Raw genomic sequence first — 16915 nt, 5'->3', positions numbered from 1 at the left:
TTAATAGTAATAATATATTAATTTCAGAGCAGACTTCAGAAAAACAGAAAGTTATCAGGGATAAAAAGAGGCATTACATAATGATGAAGGGGTCAATTCTCTAAGAAGACATATCAATCTTTAATGTGTATGCCTCTAACAACAGAGTATCAAAGTGAATGGGGTGAAAACTGTTAGAACTACAAAGAGAAATAGATGAATCCAGTATTATAACTAGGAGTCTTCAACACCCATCTATCAGAAACAGAAACATTCAGCAAGTAACACTTCAGTAAGGACATATAAAAGCACCATCATATATAAAAACATCTATATACTACTTTATCCAACAACAGCAGAATGTATGTTCTTCTCAAGCTCACAGAGGAAGTTCACCAAGATAGACCACCATTTCAGGCCATAAAATACCTTAACAAATTTAGAAGAATAGAAATCATACAATGCCTACTCTTCTTAAACTACAATCAAATTAAAAGTCAGTAACAGAAAGAAAGCTGGAAAACTCCCCCAAAATATGGAGACTAAACAAAATACATCTTAATAATATATGGGTTAAAGAAGAAACCTCAAGAGAATGTTTTGAAATAAAAATTAAAACATAATGTCAAATTTTGTAGGATGTAGTGAAAGCAATGCTTAGTATATTTATAGCATTGAAAATATACATTAGAAAAGAAGGGAAAGATCTAAAATCAATCATCCAAGCTTTTAACTTAGGAAACTAGAAAAAGAGCAGATTAAATCCAAAGTAAGCAAAAGAAAAGAAATATTAAGAATTAGAACAGAAATCTATGAAATTGAAAACAGGAAATCAATAGAGAAAAATCAATAAAATAAAAAGTTGTTTCTTTGAAAAGATCAATAAAACTAACAAGCCTCTAGTCAGGCAAACCAAGGAAAAAGAGACAACTCAAATTACTAATAACAGAAATTAAAGACAGACATCACTATAGATTCTACGGACACTAAAAGGACAATGAAGGAACAATAGGAACAACTCTATGGCCAACAATTTGATAACCTAGATGAAATAAACCAATTCTTTAAAAGACACAATTTGCCTAAATTCATACAAGAAGAAACAAGCAATCTGAATAGGCCTATATCTATCAAAGAAATTGAATAATATTAATAACCTTCCAAAACAGAAAACACCAGACCCAGATGGGTTCACTGGTAAATTTGGCCAAACATTTAAGGAAGAAATATAGAAATTCTCTTCAATAACTTTCAGAATATGGATGTAGAATACTTCCTAACTCAACCTCTGAGGCCAGCATTACCATAACAAAAAAAAACAGACAAAAATATTACAAGAAAAGTACAGATCAATATCTGTCATAAACATAGATGCAAAAATTCTCAACAAAATATTAGCAAACTAAATTAAAAATGTATGCAAAGAATTATACAGTACCACCAAGTGGGATTTATCCCAGATATGACAGGCTGGTTCAATATTTAAAAAATCAATTAATATAATTCATCACATCAACAGGCTAAAGAAGAAAAACCACATGATCATAGTAATATATACAGAAAAAGCATTTTACAAAATCCATCACCAATTCATGATAAAAACTCTCAGTAAACTAAGAATAGAAGGGAGCTTCCCTTGATAAAAAACAAAATGTCTAAAAAAACCTACACTTAACATCATACATCATGGTGAGAAATTAAGCTTTCTCACAAAGATCAGAAACAAGGCAAGGATACCTCCACTTACCACTGCTTTTCAACATCATACTAGAAGTCCTAGCTAAAGTAATAAGACAAAAAAAGGAAATAAAAAAGAAAATAGATTAGGAATAAAGAAAGAAAACTTTGTCAATGACATGATCATCTAAGTATAAAATTCAAAAGAATCAACAGGAATTCCTGAAACAAATAAGTGATTATAGCAGGCTTGCATGATACAAGTTTAATACACGAAAGTCGATCACCAACAATGAACAAGTAAAATTTGAAATACTTTCACATTAGTTCCCTCAAAATGAACTACTTATGTATAATTAACAAAATATGTACGAGATCTATATGAGGGAAACTACGAAATTCTGATGAAAGAAATGAAAGAACTAAATAAATGGAGAGATAGCACTCTAATGGCAGAAAGCAAAGAGGAACTAAAGAGCCTCCTGATGAGGGTAACGGAGAAGAGTGAAAAAGACGGCTTAAAACTCAGTATTAAAAAAACTAAGATCATGGCATCTGGTTCCATCACTTCATGGCAAATAGAAGGGGAAAAGGTGGAAGCAGTGACAGATTTCCTCTTCTTGGGCTCTAAAAATCACTGCAGATGGTGACTGCAGCCATGAAATTAGATGATGATTGCTTCTTGGCAGGAAAGCTTTGACAAACCTAGACAGTGTGTTAAAAAGCAAAGATATCACTTTGCCAACTAAGATCTGTACAGTCAAGGCTATGGTCTTTCCAGTAGTCATATACAGATGTGAGAGCTAGACCATAAAGAAGGCTGAGTGCCAAAGAAATGATGCTTTCAAACTGTGGTGCTGGAGAAGACTCTTAAGAGTCCCTTGGACAGAAAGGAGATAAAACCAGTCAATCTTTTTTTTTTTTTTTTTATAAATTTATTTATTTTAGTTGGGGGCTAATTACTTTACAATATTGTAATAGTTTTTGCCATACATTGACATGAATCAGCCATGGGTTTACATGTGTTCCCCTTCCTGGACCCCCCACCCACCTCCCTCCCCATCCCATCCCTCTGGGTCATCCCATTGCCCCGGCCCTGAGCCCTTGTCTCATGCATCGAACATGGAATGGTGTTCTGTTTCACATATGATAATATACATGTTTCAATGCTATTCTCCCAGAACGTCCCACCCTCACCTTCTCCCTCAGAGTCCATAAAATTGTTCTATGCATCTGTGTCTCTTATTCTGTCTCGCATATAGGGTTATCGTTGCCATCTTTCAAATTCCATATATATGCATTAGTATACTGTATTGGTGTTTTTCTTTCTGGCTTACTTCACTCTGTATAATGGGCTCCAGTTTCATCCATCTCAGTAGAACCGATTCAAATGTATTTTTTTAATGGCTGAGTAATATTCCATTGTGTATATGTACCACAGCTTCCTTATCCATTCGTCTGCTGATGGACATCTAGGTTGCTTCCATGTCCTGGCTATTGTAAACAGTGCTGCGATGAACATTGGGGTACACGCGTCTCTTTCAATTCTGGTTTCCTCGGTGTATATGCCCAGCAGTGGGATTGCTGGGTCATATGGCAGTTCTATTTCCAGTTTTTTAAGGAATCTCCACACTGTTCTCCATAGCGGCTGTACTAGTTTGCATTCCCACCAACAGTGTAAGAGGGTTCCCTTTTCTCCACACCCTCTCCAGCATTTATTGCTTGTAGACTTTTGGTGTGAAATGATACCTCATTGTGGTTTTGATTTGCATTTCTCTAATAATGAGTGATGTTGAGCATCTTTTCATGTGTTTGTTAGCCATCTGTATGTCTTCTTTGGAGAAATGTCTGTTCAGTTCTTTGGCCCATTTTTTGATTGGGTCGTTTATTTTTCTGGAATTCAGCTGCAGAAGTTGCTTGTATATTTTTGAGATTAATTGTTTGTCTGTTGCTTCGTTTGCTATTATTTTCTCCCATTCTGAAGGCTGTCATCCCTTGCATTCCTATACTCCAATAATGAGAAAACAGAGAAATTAAGGAAACAATACCATTCACCATTGCAACAAAAAGAATAAAATACTTAGGAATATATCTACCTAAAGAAACAAAAGACTTATATATAGAAAACTATAAAACACTGATGAAAGAAATCAAAGAGGACACAAACAGATGGAGAAATATACCGTGTTCATGGATTGGAAGAATTAATATAGTGAAAATGAGTATACTACCCAAAGCAATCTATAGATTCAATGCAATCCCTATCAAGCTACCAATGGTATTTTTCACAGAACTAGAACAAATCATCTCACAATTTGTATGGAAATATAAGAAACCTCGAATAGCCAAAGCAATCTTGAGGAAGAAGAATGGAACTGGAGGAATCAACCTGCCTGACTTCAGGCTCTACTACAAAGCCACAGTCATCAAGACAGTATGGTACTGGCACAAAGATAGAAATATAGATCAATGGAACAAAATAGAAAGCCCAGAGATAAACCCACGCACATATGGACACCTTATCTTCGACAAAGGAGGCAAGAATATACAATGGAGAAAAGACAATCTCTTTAACAAGTGGTGCTGGGAAAACTGGTCAACCACTTGTAAAAGAATGAAACTAGAACACTTCCTAACACCGTACACAAAAATAAACTCAAAATGGATTAAAGATCTAAACGTAAGACCAGAAACTATAAAACTCCTAGAGGAAAACATAGGCAAAACACTCTCTGACATAAATCACAGCAGGATCCTCCATGACCCACCTCCCAGAATATTGGAAATAAAAGCAAAAATAAACAAATGGGACCTAATTAAAATTAAAAGCTTTTGCACAACAAAGGAAACTATAAGCAAGGTGAACAAACCAGTCAATCTTAAAGGGAATCAACCCTGAATATTCATTGGAAGGACTGATGCTGAAGTGCCAATACTTTGGCCACCTGATTTGAAGAGCTGACTCATTGGAAAAGACTCTGATGCTGGGAAAGACAGAAGGCAGGAGAAGAGAGCAACAGAGGATGAGATGGTTGGATGGCATCGCTGATTCAATGATCATGAACTTGAGCAAACTCTAGGAGATGGTGAAGGACAGGGAAGCCTGGGGTGCTGCAATCCATGGGGTCACAGAGTCAGACACAACTTGGCAACTGAACAACAAAAAGTCCACGTTTATGGATAGGAAGACTCAATATTGTCGAGATGTCAGTTCTTCCTAACTTGATCTATAGATTCAAGCAATCCCAATCAAAATCCAACAGGTTATTTTTCCGACTGATCATAAAGTTTATATGGAGAGGCAAAAGATCCAGAATATTGAAGGAGAAGAACAAAGTGGGAAGACTGACACTACCCAACATCAGGACTTACTGTAAGGCTACAATAATTAAGACAATGTGGTACTAGCAAAAGAATAAAAGAGATCAGTGGAACAAAACAGAAAGCCCATAAACAGACATGTAAATATAGTTAACTGATCTTTGGCAGAGGAGCAAAGGGAATTCAATGGAGCAAAGAAAATCTTTTCAATGAACAATGCTGGAACTGGACATCTGCAAGTGACACACACACAGACACACACACACACACATATGGATCACAGACCTGAATGTAAAATATAAATTTATAAAACTTATAGAAGATAAGAGGAGAAAACATATGACTTTAGGTTTGGTGATGACTTTTTACATGCAACACCAGAGTCATGCAGAGGCATGAGCCATAAAAAAAAATGAATAAACTGAACTTCATTAAAATTAAAAATTTCTTCTGTACAAATACTGTCAAGAGAATGAAGACAAGCCACAGACTAGGAAAATGTATCTGCAAAAGATGTCAGATACAATAACCCACGCACCTACTGACACCTTATTTTTGACAAAGGAGGCAAGAGGCAAGAATATGCAATGGGGCAAAGATAGTTTCTTCAATAAGTGATGCTAGGAAAACTGGACAGTTGTGTGTAAAAGAATGAAATTAGGTCACTTCCATACACAAAGATGAACTCAAAATGGATTAAAGACCTAAATGTAAGACCAGAAACTATAAAACTCTTAGAGGAAAACACAGGTAGACTACTTTATGACATATATCACAGCAAGATCCTCTATGGCCCACATCCTAGAATGGAAATAAAAACAAAAATAAACAAGCAGGACCTAATTAAACTTACAAGCTTTTGCACAGCAAAGGAAACTATAAACAAGGTGAAAAGACAACGCTCAGAATGGGAGAAAATAATAGCAAATGAAACAACTGACAAAGGATTAATTTCCAAAATATACAAGTAGTTCATGCAACTCAATACCAGAAAAACAAACAACCCAATCAAAAAGTGGGCAAAAGACCTAAACAGACATTTCTCTAAAGAAGACATACAGATGGCTAATAAATACATGAAAAGATGCTCAACATCACTCATTATTAGAGAAATGCAAATCAAAACTACAATGAGATACCACCTCACACCAGTTAGAAGGGCCATCGTCAAAAAAATCTACAAATAATAAATGCTGGAGAGGATGTAGAGAAAAGGGAATCTCTTGCACTGTTGGTGGAAATGTAAATTGATAAAGCCACTATGGAAGACAGTATAGCGATTCCTTAAAAAACTAGGAATAAAACTACTATATGACTCAACAATCCCACTACTGGGCATATACCCTTAGAAAACCATAACTGAAAGACATATGTACCCCAGTGTTCATTGCAGCACTATTTACAATAGCTAGGAGATGGAAGCAAACTAGATGGCCATTGACAGATGAATGGATAAAGAAGCCATGGCACATATATACAATGAAATATTACTCAGCCATAAGAAGGAATGCATTTGAGTCAGTGCTAATGAGGTGGATGAACCTAGAGCCTATTATACAAAGTGAAGTAAGTCAGAAAGAGAAAAATGAGTACTGTATATTAACACACATAAATGGAATTTAGAAACATGGTACTGAGGAATCTATTTGCAGGGCAAAAATGGAGACAGAGAACAGACTTATGGACATGGGAAGGCAGGGAGAAGAGGATGGGACAAATGGAGAGAGTAGAATGGAAACATATTCAATACCATATGTAAAATAGATAGCCAGTGGGAATTTGCTGTAGGACTCATGGAACTCAAACTAGGGGTCTGAGACAACCTAGAAGGGTGGGATAGGGGGAAGAGAGGCGGGAGGTTCAAGAGGGAGAGGATATATATATACACCTATAACTGATTCATGTTGATGTATGGCAGAAACCAACACAATACTGTAAAGCAATTAGCCTTCAATTAAAAAAAAGACATCAGATACAAGACTGTTATCCAATATATACAAAAAGCTCTTGAAAGTCAAAATAGGAAAATGAACAACCCAATTTTAAAAAGAGGTCAATAACTTTAATAGACACTTCACTCAAGAAGATTATATGGCAAGGAAGCCTGTGAAAAGATACTCCACATCATATGCCATCAGGAAAGTGCAAATTAAAACAGGGAGATACCATTACATTTTAGTTCGCTGATTCCTAAAATGTTGACGTTCACCCTTGCCATCTCCTGTTTGATCACTACCAATTTGCCTAGACTCATGGACCTAACATTCTAGGTTCCTATGCAATATTGCTCTTTATAGCATCAGACCATGCTTCCATCACCAGTCACATCCACAACTGGGTGTTGTTTTTGCTTTGGCTCCCTCTCTTCATTCTTTCTGGAGTTATTTCTCCACTGATCTCCAGTAGCATATTGGGCACCTACTGACCTGGGGAGTTCATCTTTCAGTGTCCTATCTTTTTGCCTTTTCATACTGTTCATGGGGTTCTCAAGGCAAGAATACTGAAGTGGTTTGCCATTTCCTTCCCCAGTGGACCACATTTTGTCAGAACTCTCCACCATGACCTGTCCACCTTGAGTGGCCCTACATGGCATGGCTCATAGTTTCATTGAGTTAGAATAACCTCAGATATGCAGATGACCCTTATGGCAGAAAGTGAAGAAGAACTAAAAAGCCTCTTGATGAAAGTGAAAGAGGAGAGTGAAAAAGTTGACTTAAAGCTCAACATTCAGAAAACTAAGATCATGGTCCCATCCGGTCCCACCACTTCATGGCAAATAGATGGGGAAACAGTGGAAATAGTGACAGACTTTATTTTTGGAGCCCCCAAAAATGCAGATGGTGACTGCAGCCATGAAATTAAAAGACACTTACTCCTTGGAAGGAAAGTTATGACCAACCTAGACAGCATATTAAAAAGCAGAGACATTACTTTGCCAACAAAGGTCCATCTAGTCAAGGCTATGGTTTTTCCAGTAGTCATGTATGGATGTGAGAGTTGGACTATAAAGAAAGCTGAGTGCTGAAGAATTGATGCTTTTGAACTGTGGTGTTGGAGAAGACTCTTGAGAGTCCCTTGGACTACAAGGAGATCAAACCAGTCCATCCTAAAGGAGATCAGTCCTGAGTGTTCATTGGAAGGACTGGTGTTGAAGCTGAAACTCCAATACTTTGGCCACCTGATGCAAAGAGCTGACTCACTGGAAAAGACCTTGATGCTGGGAAAGATTGAAGGTAGGAGGAGATAAAGAGTGAACCCTAAAGTAAACTATGGACTTTGTGTGATAATGATGTGTTCATGTAGGTTCATCAATTGTAATGAATGTACTCTGATAGGGGATGTTGGTGATGTATGTGTGAGATTAAGGAGTATATAGAAACTTTCTATACTTTCTACTCAATTTTGCCAAGAATCTAAAACTGCTCTAAAAACTAAAATTATTTTTTAAAACAGCAATGGCTTTACAATAATTTTTAAAAATAAAATAATAAGAGGTTTAAAATTTCTTATCAGAATGGCCATCATCAAGAAGTCTACAAATAATAAATGCTAGAGAGGGTGTGGAGAAAAGGGAACCCTTCTACACTGTTGGTGGAAATGTAAATTGGTGCAGCCACTATGGAGAACTAAAACAGAGTCACCAGATGATCCAGCAATCCCACTCCTGGGCATATATCCAGAAAAGACAAAAGCTAATTTGAAAAGATACATGCAGCCCAGTGTGCATAGCAGCACTATTTACAACAGCCAGGACATGAAAGCAACCTAAGTGTCCGTGGACAGTGAATGGATAAAGAAGTTGTGGTACATACATACAATGGAATATTACTGGGCCATTAAAAAGAATGAAATAATGCCATTTGCAGAAACATGGATAGACCTAGAGATTATCACACTAAGTGAAGTAAGTCAGAGAAATACAAATATTATGACATCACTTAAATGTGGAATCTAAAAAACAGTACAAATGAATTATTTACAAAACAGAAACAGACCCACAGACACAGAAAATAAACTTATGGTTACCTAAGTAGAAGGATAGGGAAGGATAAATTAGGAGTATGGAATTAACAGGTACACATTACCATACATTAATTAGATAGTCAACAAGGATTTACTGTATAGCACAGAGAACTATATTCAATATCTTTAAACACAGCATAACGGAAAAGATTTTTTTAAAGAGGTTATATGAACAACCAAATCACTTTTCTGTACATCTGAAACTAACCAAATACGGTAAATCAACTATATTTCAATTTTTTAAAAAAAATTTTAAAGAAAGAAAATTTCCTAAAACTTAGCGACATGTTTGTTTGAAAAAGCCCACTAGGTCTGGCATCACAGATGAAAACAGAGCCACATCAAGAAACATCATTGTGAAATTTGGAGCATGGGAACCAAGAAATTTTCCTACAAATTTCCAGGAGAGTTAGAAAAGATCTGGATTCAAAATGCTATTGGACTTCTGAACAGCAATATTGGAAGCTAAGAGACAATAGCACAGGTGTTCAAAATTCTAAAGGAAAATTACTTCTTTTCTGAAATTCTGTGTTTTTTTGGATGTGTTCCTCCTAAGAAAGAGGAAGACCAGGGAAACAAGGAATAGGAGAGCCACAAAGAAGACAGGAGAAGGGAGTTCCCACGGCAGATGGCAGTGTCCATGTCAGAGCAGGTCAGCAGGCTCTAGGAGAGAGGCTCTAGGGGAGACTTTCTTGGGAAGATGAAATTGTGAGAATAACTGATTTACCCAAATCTTTTGAAAGAAAATTTATGTAAGTGGCTGAGAATTTAGGATTAAATCACTGAGAAGGACATTATGCAAACTAAGCAAGTGGACAAATAAGACTACTATTATTAGAAAAAAAAGTTTTGAGAGAAAATTAATCTTAATTATATGCTTTAATGGAGAATATATTAGCATAATTATGTAAACAATAAAACTTTTGACCAACCCAAATTATGATCTATGTATACTGGTAGAATGAGAAAAAAAAGGAATGATGCAATGGAAGAAGGATGGTGAGGAGGAGAAAGAATTAAATATTCATTATAAACCACAGATAATGCCTGCATCTGAAAACCAGGAAATCTAGAAACATGGAGGAGGTAAACACCAAAAGAAATAGTTACGGTCATGGTTCCTCTGGAGGCCAATGGGGAGGCGGGGAATTGCTTGTCAGAACTGAAGGCTCTGTGATTTTTATCCCACTTGCATGCTAACCAGTCAGCTTGCCATGGTTTCATGGAGGCTGGCAGAAGACATAGGACTCCCAGATCAGAGACAAAGAACAGTTTATTAGACGAAGCACAAGTATTAAGAGTATTAGCTCTTTTTTTTTTTAAGATTTTTTTTTTAATGTGGACTATGTTTAAGGTCTTTATTGAATTTGTTACAACACTGCTTCTGGTTTATGTTCTGGTTTTTTGGCCACAAGGCATGTGCACCCCCTGCTTGGAAGGCAAAGTCTTAACCACTGGACCACCAGGGAAGTTCCTAGAGTATTATCTTTCTTAGGTTCCCTGAACCCCAGTTCTCACAGAGTAATGTCAAGAAAGCCATATGGTACCTGTACACACAGTGAGTGGCATAATAAGATAAGTCTGAGCTTAGACAACCTGAATTGCTAATAATGAGTATTTAAGCCTGCCTGCTTTTTGCTTCAGAGGAAGATGCTATCTCTTCCAAGGTTGTTAGCTATGCAAACACTTCTAAAAAGACTGCAGGGAACAAAGTAGGGCACTCAGTGGCTCACTCACCAGACAGGCAGACCAATCGGGAAATTCTCAAAAGTGCTATTTTTCACAATAAACCTCCTTAAATTGTTTGATTTAAAAAATTACATGCATGTATAACTTTAATAAAAAAGAAAATCTATTAAGTTAAGAATTTTACATTATTAAAACAATTTCCCTAACCCTTATTCCTACTGACTGGGTATCTCTTCTTTCAAACGCAGAACCAAAATTGGGGGGAAAAATTGTTAAAGGAATCGCGCAGGGTAGACTGGTCCCAGTGAAGGGTGTCCCAGTCCCAATAAAGGGTGTCCCAACCCCATTAGTCCCATCTATGGCAAGAGCCGGATGGTAAGGCTCCTGAGCCTGCCCTTCCCTGGCCACGGATCTGGGCGGGCTCCTACATGCCCTGAGTGCCGGGTTCTGCTCCTGTAAGAGCCAGACCCGGCGGCTCAACGCAGTAGCTGGTGGAGAGTTGCAAGCCACGTGTGTCAAGTGCCCGGAGCAGCATTTCTGTAGTTGTGTTTATTGCAACGATTCAGACGTGAACCGAGCCCCGCTGAAAACAAAACAGTATCATGGTCCGACTGACTAGCCAGCAGGGGCTCGCCGGGAGGGCCAACTCCGGAGGGGCGGGCAGCTCGGTTGCGTTCCCGCAAGATCCCCTGCCCCGGGGACATAGGCGCCATCCCCTAGCTGGTGCACACAGGCACCCTGACCCAGCCTGGCGCTCAGTCCGCTTGCTCCCACCCTTGCCACTCTCTCGTCGGGCCTCCAACACGCGCGGACCAGAGCCGGGGGGCAGGAGTGGGTGCTTCGCGGCTCCGCGGAGAAGCGAGTCGGCACTCCTACCCCTCCCTCCCTCACCGGCCGACGCCTGCGGCCAGAGGGGACCCAAGCTTCGCGGATCCCGTTTATCAGCCCCATCTCCCATTACATAAGGCGGCGCCTATCTCCGGGGCATCGCTGCGACCGCGGGCCTTCTCCCACGCGCGGGGGCGCCCCTGCCCACTGCTCCCCGCTTGGTTGTGCTGTTCGTAGGGCGGAGGGGGCATTCCACTCATCCTGGTGCAGGCCATGGTGGTTCCCCACTCCTTCCCTCAACAGAGACCGCCCCCCCCCCCCAGGAGATGCTACTGACCCTGTTTTGCAGACAAGAAACTGAGGTCTCACAAGCTGGTGGCAGCACTCCAGGCACCCGTGAGCCACAAAAGGCAGGGCCTGCCTTCTAGGCCTTAGGGTCTGCAGTTATGCTGGGAAGCCTGGGCCTGGGAGAAAAGAGAGGGTGAGAACCATGCTACCAGTGAGAGGAGAGGGTGGGTAAGGCTGGGCTTTCTCTTCTGAGCAGGAGCGACAGCCCCAGTGTCCCTTAGAGGACCCTTGTGAGGAGGTTGAGCCCCACTGGCATAGGACAGCGAGGCAGCCAGAGCAGACAGAGAGGGGGCCTAGTGAGGGAGGCACTGGCTTAGGGGAGGAAGTGGGTGAGGGAGCAAGCTTGACATCACCACCCGATAGGCAAATACTGGGGCCTCGGTTGCATGAGTTTCTGAAGGACTTACAGAGAAATGAGGGGAGAACAGGGAAATAGCTACCCTTCCAGTGTCCCTTCAGGGGAGTTGGCTGCCCACAGGGGACCCCAGAATAGGGGCAGGCCCAGGAGTCACCCTCCACAGCCCTCAGTCTGCAAGGGAAACTTGAGGATTCAGAGGGCACACGTTGGTCTCACAGATACTGGTGTAGAGAGGGGGTCGCCCCAGGTCTCAGTGGCAGTGGGGACAGTTACTCTCCAACAGGTCCTCTCCAGGGCGAAGGCTGGGTCCACCTCTTGCGAGCGCCGCCCTCTGAGGGTTTCCCACACTGACGGCTGGGTGTGGCACCCAGTGTCCAGGCTGCACATACTGCGAGCTCTCAGCAAAACAACCTTCCAAAGGAAAGCTCCCGCACGGATCCCTGTTTCTGACTGGATCTTTCAATGGAGACCTGGAAATCTGAAATTCCAGTCCTTCCCACACTGGGGCAACAGGGAATCAGATGGGTTAAAAGAAATGAACATCACTCTTCTGTTATCCTGTTTGAATTTTGTACCCAGAGCAAGCATTGTTTTGGTAATGTAACAGAACTATTCAATGAAAAAATAATCCCCCCGGATTCCCACATCTGATAGACTGTGATCAGAGCACTGTCTCTCCAGTATTTCTGGTGGCCCACAGGGATCTGCAGACAGGAGCTGGGTGGGCACTCGCTAAAAGTGCTGGAGTTCCAGCTAGCATAGTTGACATCGGGCTGCCCTCGGGGTCCTCTCGTTCACCCCTGAAGTAAGCTCATCCAGATCCTGAAACTGCCCTAGACCCTTCTCAGTAATAAGTCCACAAGAAATCAAATTCTTTCCTTTATGCGACACTGGATTTTCCACAAAGTAAAATTAAGATGAGTAAAGATGTGGTTTGTAGATAGTGCCCGACAAAGCGGAGACCAGGGTGTGAGGCGTCACCACTTGGGCCTATAAAAGCTGCCACAAGAGGCTAAGGCCACAAGACACTCAGCTTAGGCCAGCCTACGTGTCTGCTTCTCAATTCTTCCTGTGCTGTTCTAGGCTCCATGGCGCTCTTATTGACTGCGGTCATTGTTCTTACCTGCTTTGGTGGCCTCACTTCCCCGAGCCCCGTGCCACACGCTACAGCCCTCAAGGAGCTCATTGAAGAGCTGGTTAATATCACCCAGAACCAGAAGGTGAGTGCCTGTGGGCCAGGGTCCCAGCTCTGAGGGTGCAGGGGTGGAGGGCTCTCAAGGAAGAAGCCCTGAGAACTGCGAGGTGAGTCTGGCCTTGAGGGAGAGGAGCCAGGCTTGGGGTGAGGTGCAGCAATATGGACGGACCCATGAAGGAACACGGCAGAGCCCCCAGGGACCACTTGCTCCCCTGGCCTGGCCCTGCCTGCCGTGGTCAGCTCCTGCTCAGTGGTTTTGGAACAGAGGAAAGAAGAGAAGAGCTGGCACCCTCCTAGAACTATTTGGCATTTGCCAACTAGATCTGAACACCATAATGGGGCCATTATTCACAGCATCTTAGTTAAGCCCATTCTTACGGAGTATCCATTAGTGGGGTCAGCTCCTCTCTCCAGTGGTGACGGCCCCCACTTTCTGAGTAGTAATAATGTGCCAGGTCCATTTCTGGGGCTTTACATCTTATAACATCGCTGCCAACCACTTCAAGAGACAGGTACGATACCCCATTTTACTGATTAAGCATCAGTGAGGTTAAATGACAAAAGTCAGATTCAAGCCAGTACTGGTTGACACCAGAGTGCCCATGCTATGAACTGCAGTATCCCCAATTCGGAAGGTAGGTTGTTTCCAGACTAGACTCCCATCACCTCCCATCAGATTGGCCTGGCCACCTCTGCCCTCACCCTACCCTGCCCTGGGCCTTCCCTGCAGGCCCCCTGTCAGCCAGCCAGTGTCACCTGTCCTCCCACCCTGGCTATGGCAAGCTTCACACAAGGCTTGTCCCTTACTGGTTGTGTCACTCAGTATTTCTCTCTCAGTTCTAAGCCCCTGGACAGTGGGTCTCCCCCACTGTGCAGAGCGGGAAATGAAGCTCGGGAACACTGAAGGTCCCAGGTCTGCCCCTGCTCTCCTGGGAATGCTTGTGGGGCCTGATCCCTGTGGAGGCCTGGCCTGAGACCCTGCCAGCACTCAGCTCGCTTTCCTTTGCTCCCTCAGGTGCCGCTGTGCAATGGCAGCATGGTGTGGAGCCTTAACCTGACGAGCAACATGGTGAGGACCCCCAACACTGTGGGGACATGGCTAGGGCTGCAGCCCTCTTGAGGTCGTTTCTGAGCCTCGCTCACACGACTGGGGGGTTCCAAGCAAGCTTCAAGAGCCACTCTCTGCCCCCTCATAATCTGGACTCCCCCACCACCCAGACCTGTCTCCGCCGGGCCGCTCAGTTCCCCTCCTCCTACAGACTCACTGAACGTGCCACCTGACTCCCTGGTATTTCCCCCCACAGTACTGTGCAGCCCTGGACTCCCTGATCAGCATCTCCAACTGCAGTGTCATCCAAAGGACCAAGAGGATGCTGAGTGCGCTCTGTCCTCACAAGCCCTCAGCTAAGGTAAGGCCCCCTTGTCCTTTGACCTGGCACCCACTTCTGCCAGCCCTGGGCTCACCCTGGGAGCCCCACGGGAACCTACCTGAGCATCTGAGGCATGTGTCCACAAAGGGGTGGGCCCACTGTGGAAGCAGGGACATGGCTTTGGGATTTCCAAGACATGGGCTTGAGGGTTCCCAACTCCTACCTGAGCTTCATTCAGTTCCACATCTGTAAAGTGTGGGTGATAACAGTACCTACCTCATGAGGGCTTTTGTGAAGAATGAACCAGCCGGTGAATGGAAAGCCCCTAATAATGGATGCTGATCATCCTCACTCTGGCATCCCACCAACATGCTGGCCTCTTTGTCTTGCAGCAGGTTTCCAGCGAGTACATCCGAGACACCAAAATTGAAGTGGCCCAGTTCTTAAAAGACCTGCTCAAACATTCAAGGATCGTTTTTCGCAACGGGAGATTCAACTGAAACATGAAAAGCTAGCATTATTATCTGCAGAGGCAGATCCTGACCATCTAAGTTGCAGATTTATTTTTCTTTCAGATGTCAGAAATTTCTTGGGGAGACTAAAGGAGGGTTAGGGAGGGGGGATACGATGTCCTTAGCTTAAACCTGAGCCTGCGCTGCCTGCCTTGAGCCTAGCCAACTTCAGCTGCCCTGTGCCTTGATATCCGGGGCTCAGCCCGGCAGGCCTCCTCCATCCAGGACTCCGAGCTCAGCGGACAAGGGTGGACCTTGCCCCACGTGACCTCTCCCTCCTCAGAACAAACTGTAGTGTTTGTTAGACACCTGGTGGAGGAGACACCTGCTTTACACAGGGACAACTGAGGCAGAGAGCAGCCCAGGCACATTCCTTTTTGGCCTTATTTATTATTGTGTGTTATTTAAAAAAGTGTTTTTGTCTGTACTGGGGTTGGGAGGGCCTGTTACTGCCAGAACTTGGAGCCAAGAGCTTGGAGACTTGGAGCTCCAGCACTAAAGCAGTGAGCATTAGGAATCCCTGGCAGAAAGTACTGTATGCAAACTTCTGCTACCTCACTAGGGTCCTGGGGCCAAGGCAGGGGACAGAAGAGAGAGCCAGAGTAGCCACTCTTGTCTGACACCCAGCAGTGGGCCCTCAACCAAGTAATTTATTATTTTTCCTTGTATTTAAAGCTAAGTATTAAAATATGTTATCAAAGAGTTAATAATATATGGAAGTCTAGAACACTGCATATAGTATGTGTGGACTGAGTGGGGGGGTCACTGAATAAACTGTTTCATTGATTTTGTCAAGCTAAAAGCTAAAATAAAGATGGTGACAAGAGACCTGATGGTGTTTGCCTTTTATTTTGGCCTTTTGGGGATACTGGCCTGTGTTCTTAAAACTCTGAGGAGCTCTCTGGGAAGCAGGCCAGCTGGAGGAGGGGGCCTAGGATAGAGTGGAGGGGGAGTGAGGGAGGAGACCTAGGCTGAAAGAAAACAAGCAGACCCCTTGGGGAGAGGAGACCTGGCCAGGAGGAAGTCCCCCCACCACCACCCACAGGGAGGCTGAGGAAGCATGGGCCAGGGTGTCGGGGTTCAAAGAGGATGTCTGGAGCAGGCAGAGACCTCGGAAGTGGTCTCATGACCACAGCTCTTGATGGGTGGACAGCCTGTCTGGCACCACCCACTCGCCTTCTGGTATCACCCTATGATGTTCAAGGAAGAGCAGGTGGCTTACCAAAGGTCCCACAGCTGGTCAGGAACAATGCCAGGGTGTGAACCCCAAACTCACTCCAACTCCATAGCTCACACATTTAACTACCCTGCCTTCCTCTGTCCAAATGCCATCTGGCCTGAATCCATGACCTTTATAATATTTTCACCAGCCTGTGTGGGCACCTCCCCTGATGGGTAGCTCACTACTTACTCTCTAGGGACTGCCCATTCAATGTCTGGACACCTCTTGTCATGAGAGAGTGCACACTCACCATCTCTGTGAACAAAGAGTACCACTGACTTGTGGCCCCTGGACTGTGGAGTGACCGGAGTGGAGAGCCAAATTCGCAGGGCCTGGGTCAGACTGCTCCCCTAAGCAGGTCTTTTTGCTTCTCCTTCAGTCAAGGCCAGCACG

The 16915-nt window shown here is 43.0% G+C and overlaps 1 protein-coding gene across 1 annotated transcript; it reads left to right on the top strand.

Annotated features, from left to right (window-relative positions):
- The first annotated feature begins 13311 nt into the window (after positions 1–13311).
- On the top strand, positions 13312–15676 carry IL13 (interleukin 13). Its single transcript, XM_081500125.1, has 4 exons — positions 13312–13443; positions 14434–14487; positions 14723–14827; positions 15181–15676. Exons 1-4 carry the CDS (start codon positions 13312–13314, stop codon positions 15286–15288), a joined length of 399 nt encoding a protein of 132 aa, XP_081356251.1. The 3' UTR covers positions 15289–15676.
- Positions 15677–16915: the final 1239 nt, after the last annotated feature.

This window comes from Giraffa tippelskirchi, chromosome 6 (assembly GCF_054371585.1).
Source record: "Giraffa tippelskirchi isolate mGirTip1 chromosome 6, T2T-mGirTip1v1.2.pri, whole genome shotgun sequence".
In the NCBI taxonomy this organism is placed as follows: domain Eukaryota; kingdom Metazoa; phylum Chordata; class Mammalia; order Artiodactyla; family Giraffidae; genus Giraffa; species Giraffa tippelskirchi.
This window is presented reverse-complemented; position numbering and strand designations above follow the sequence as displayed.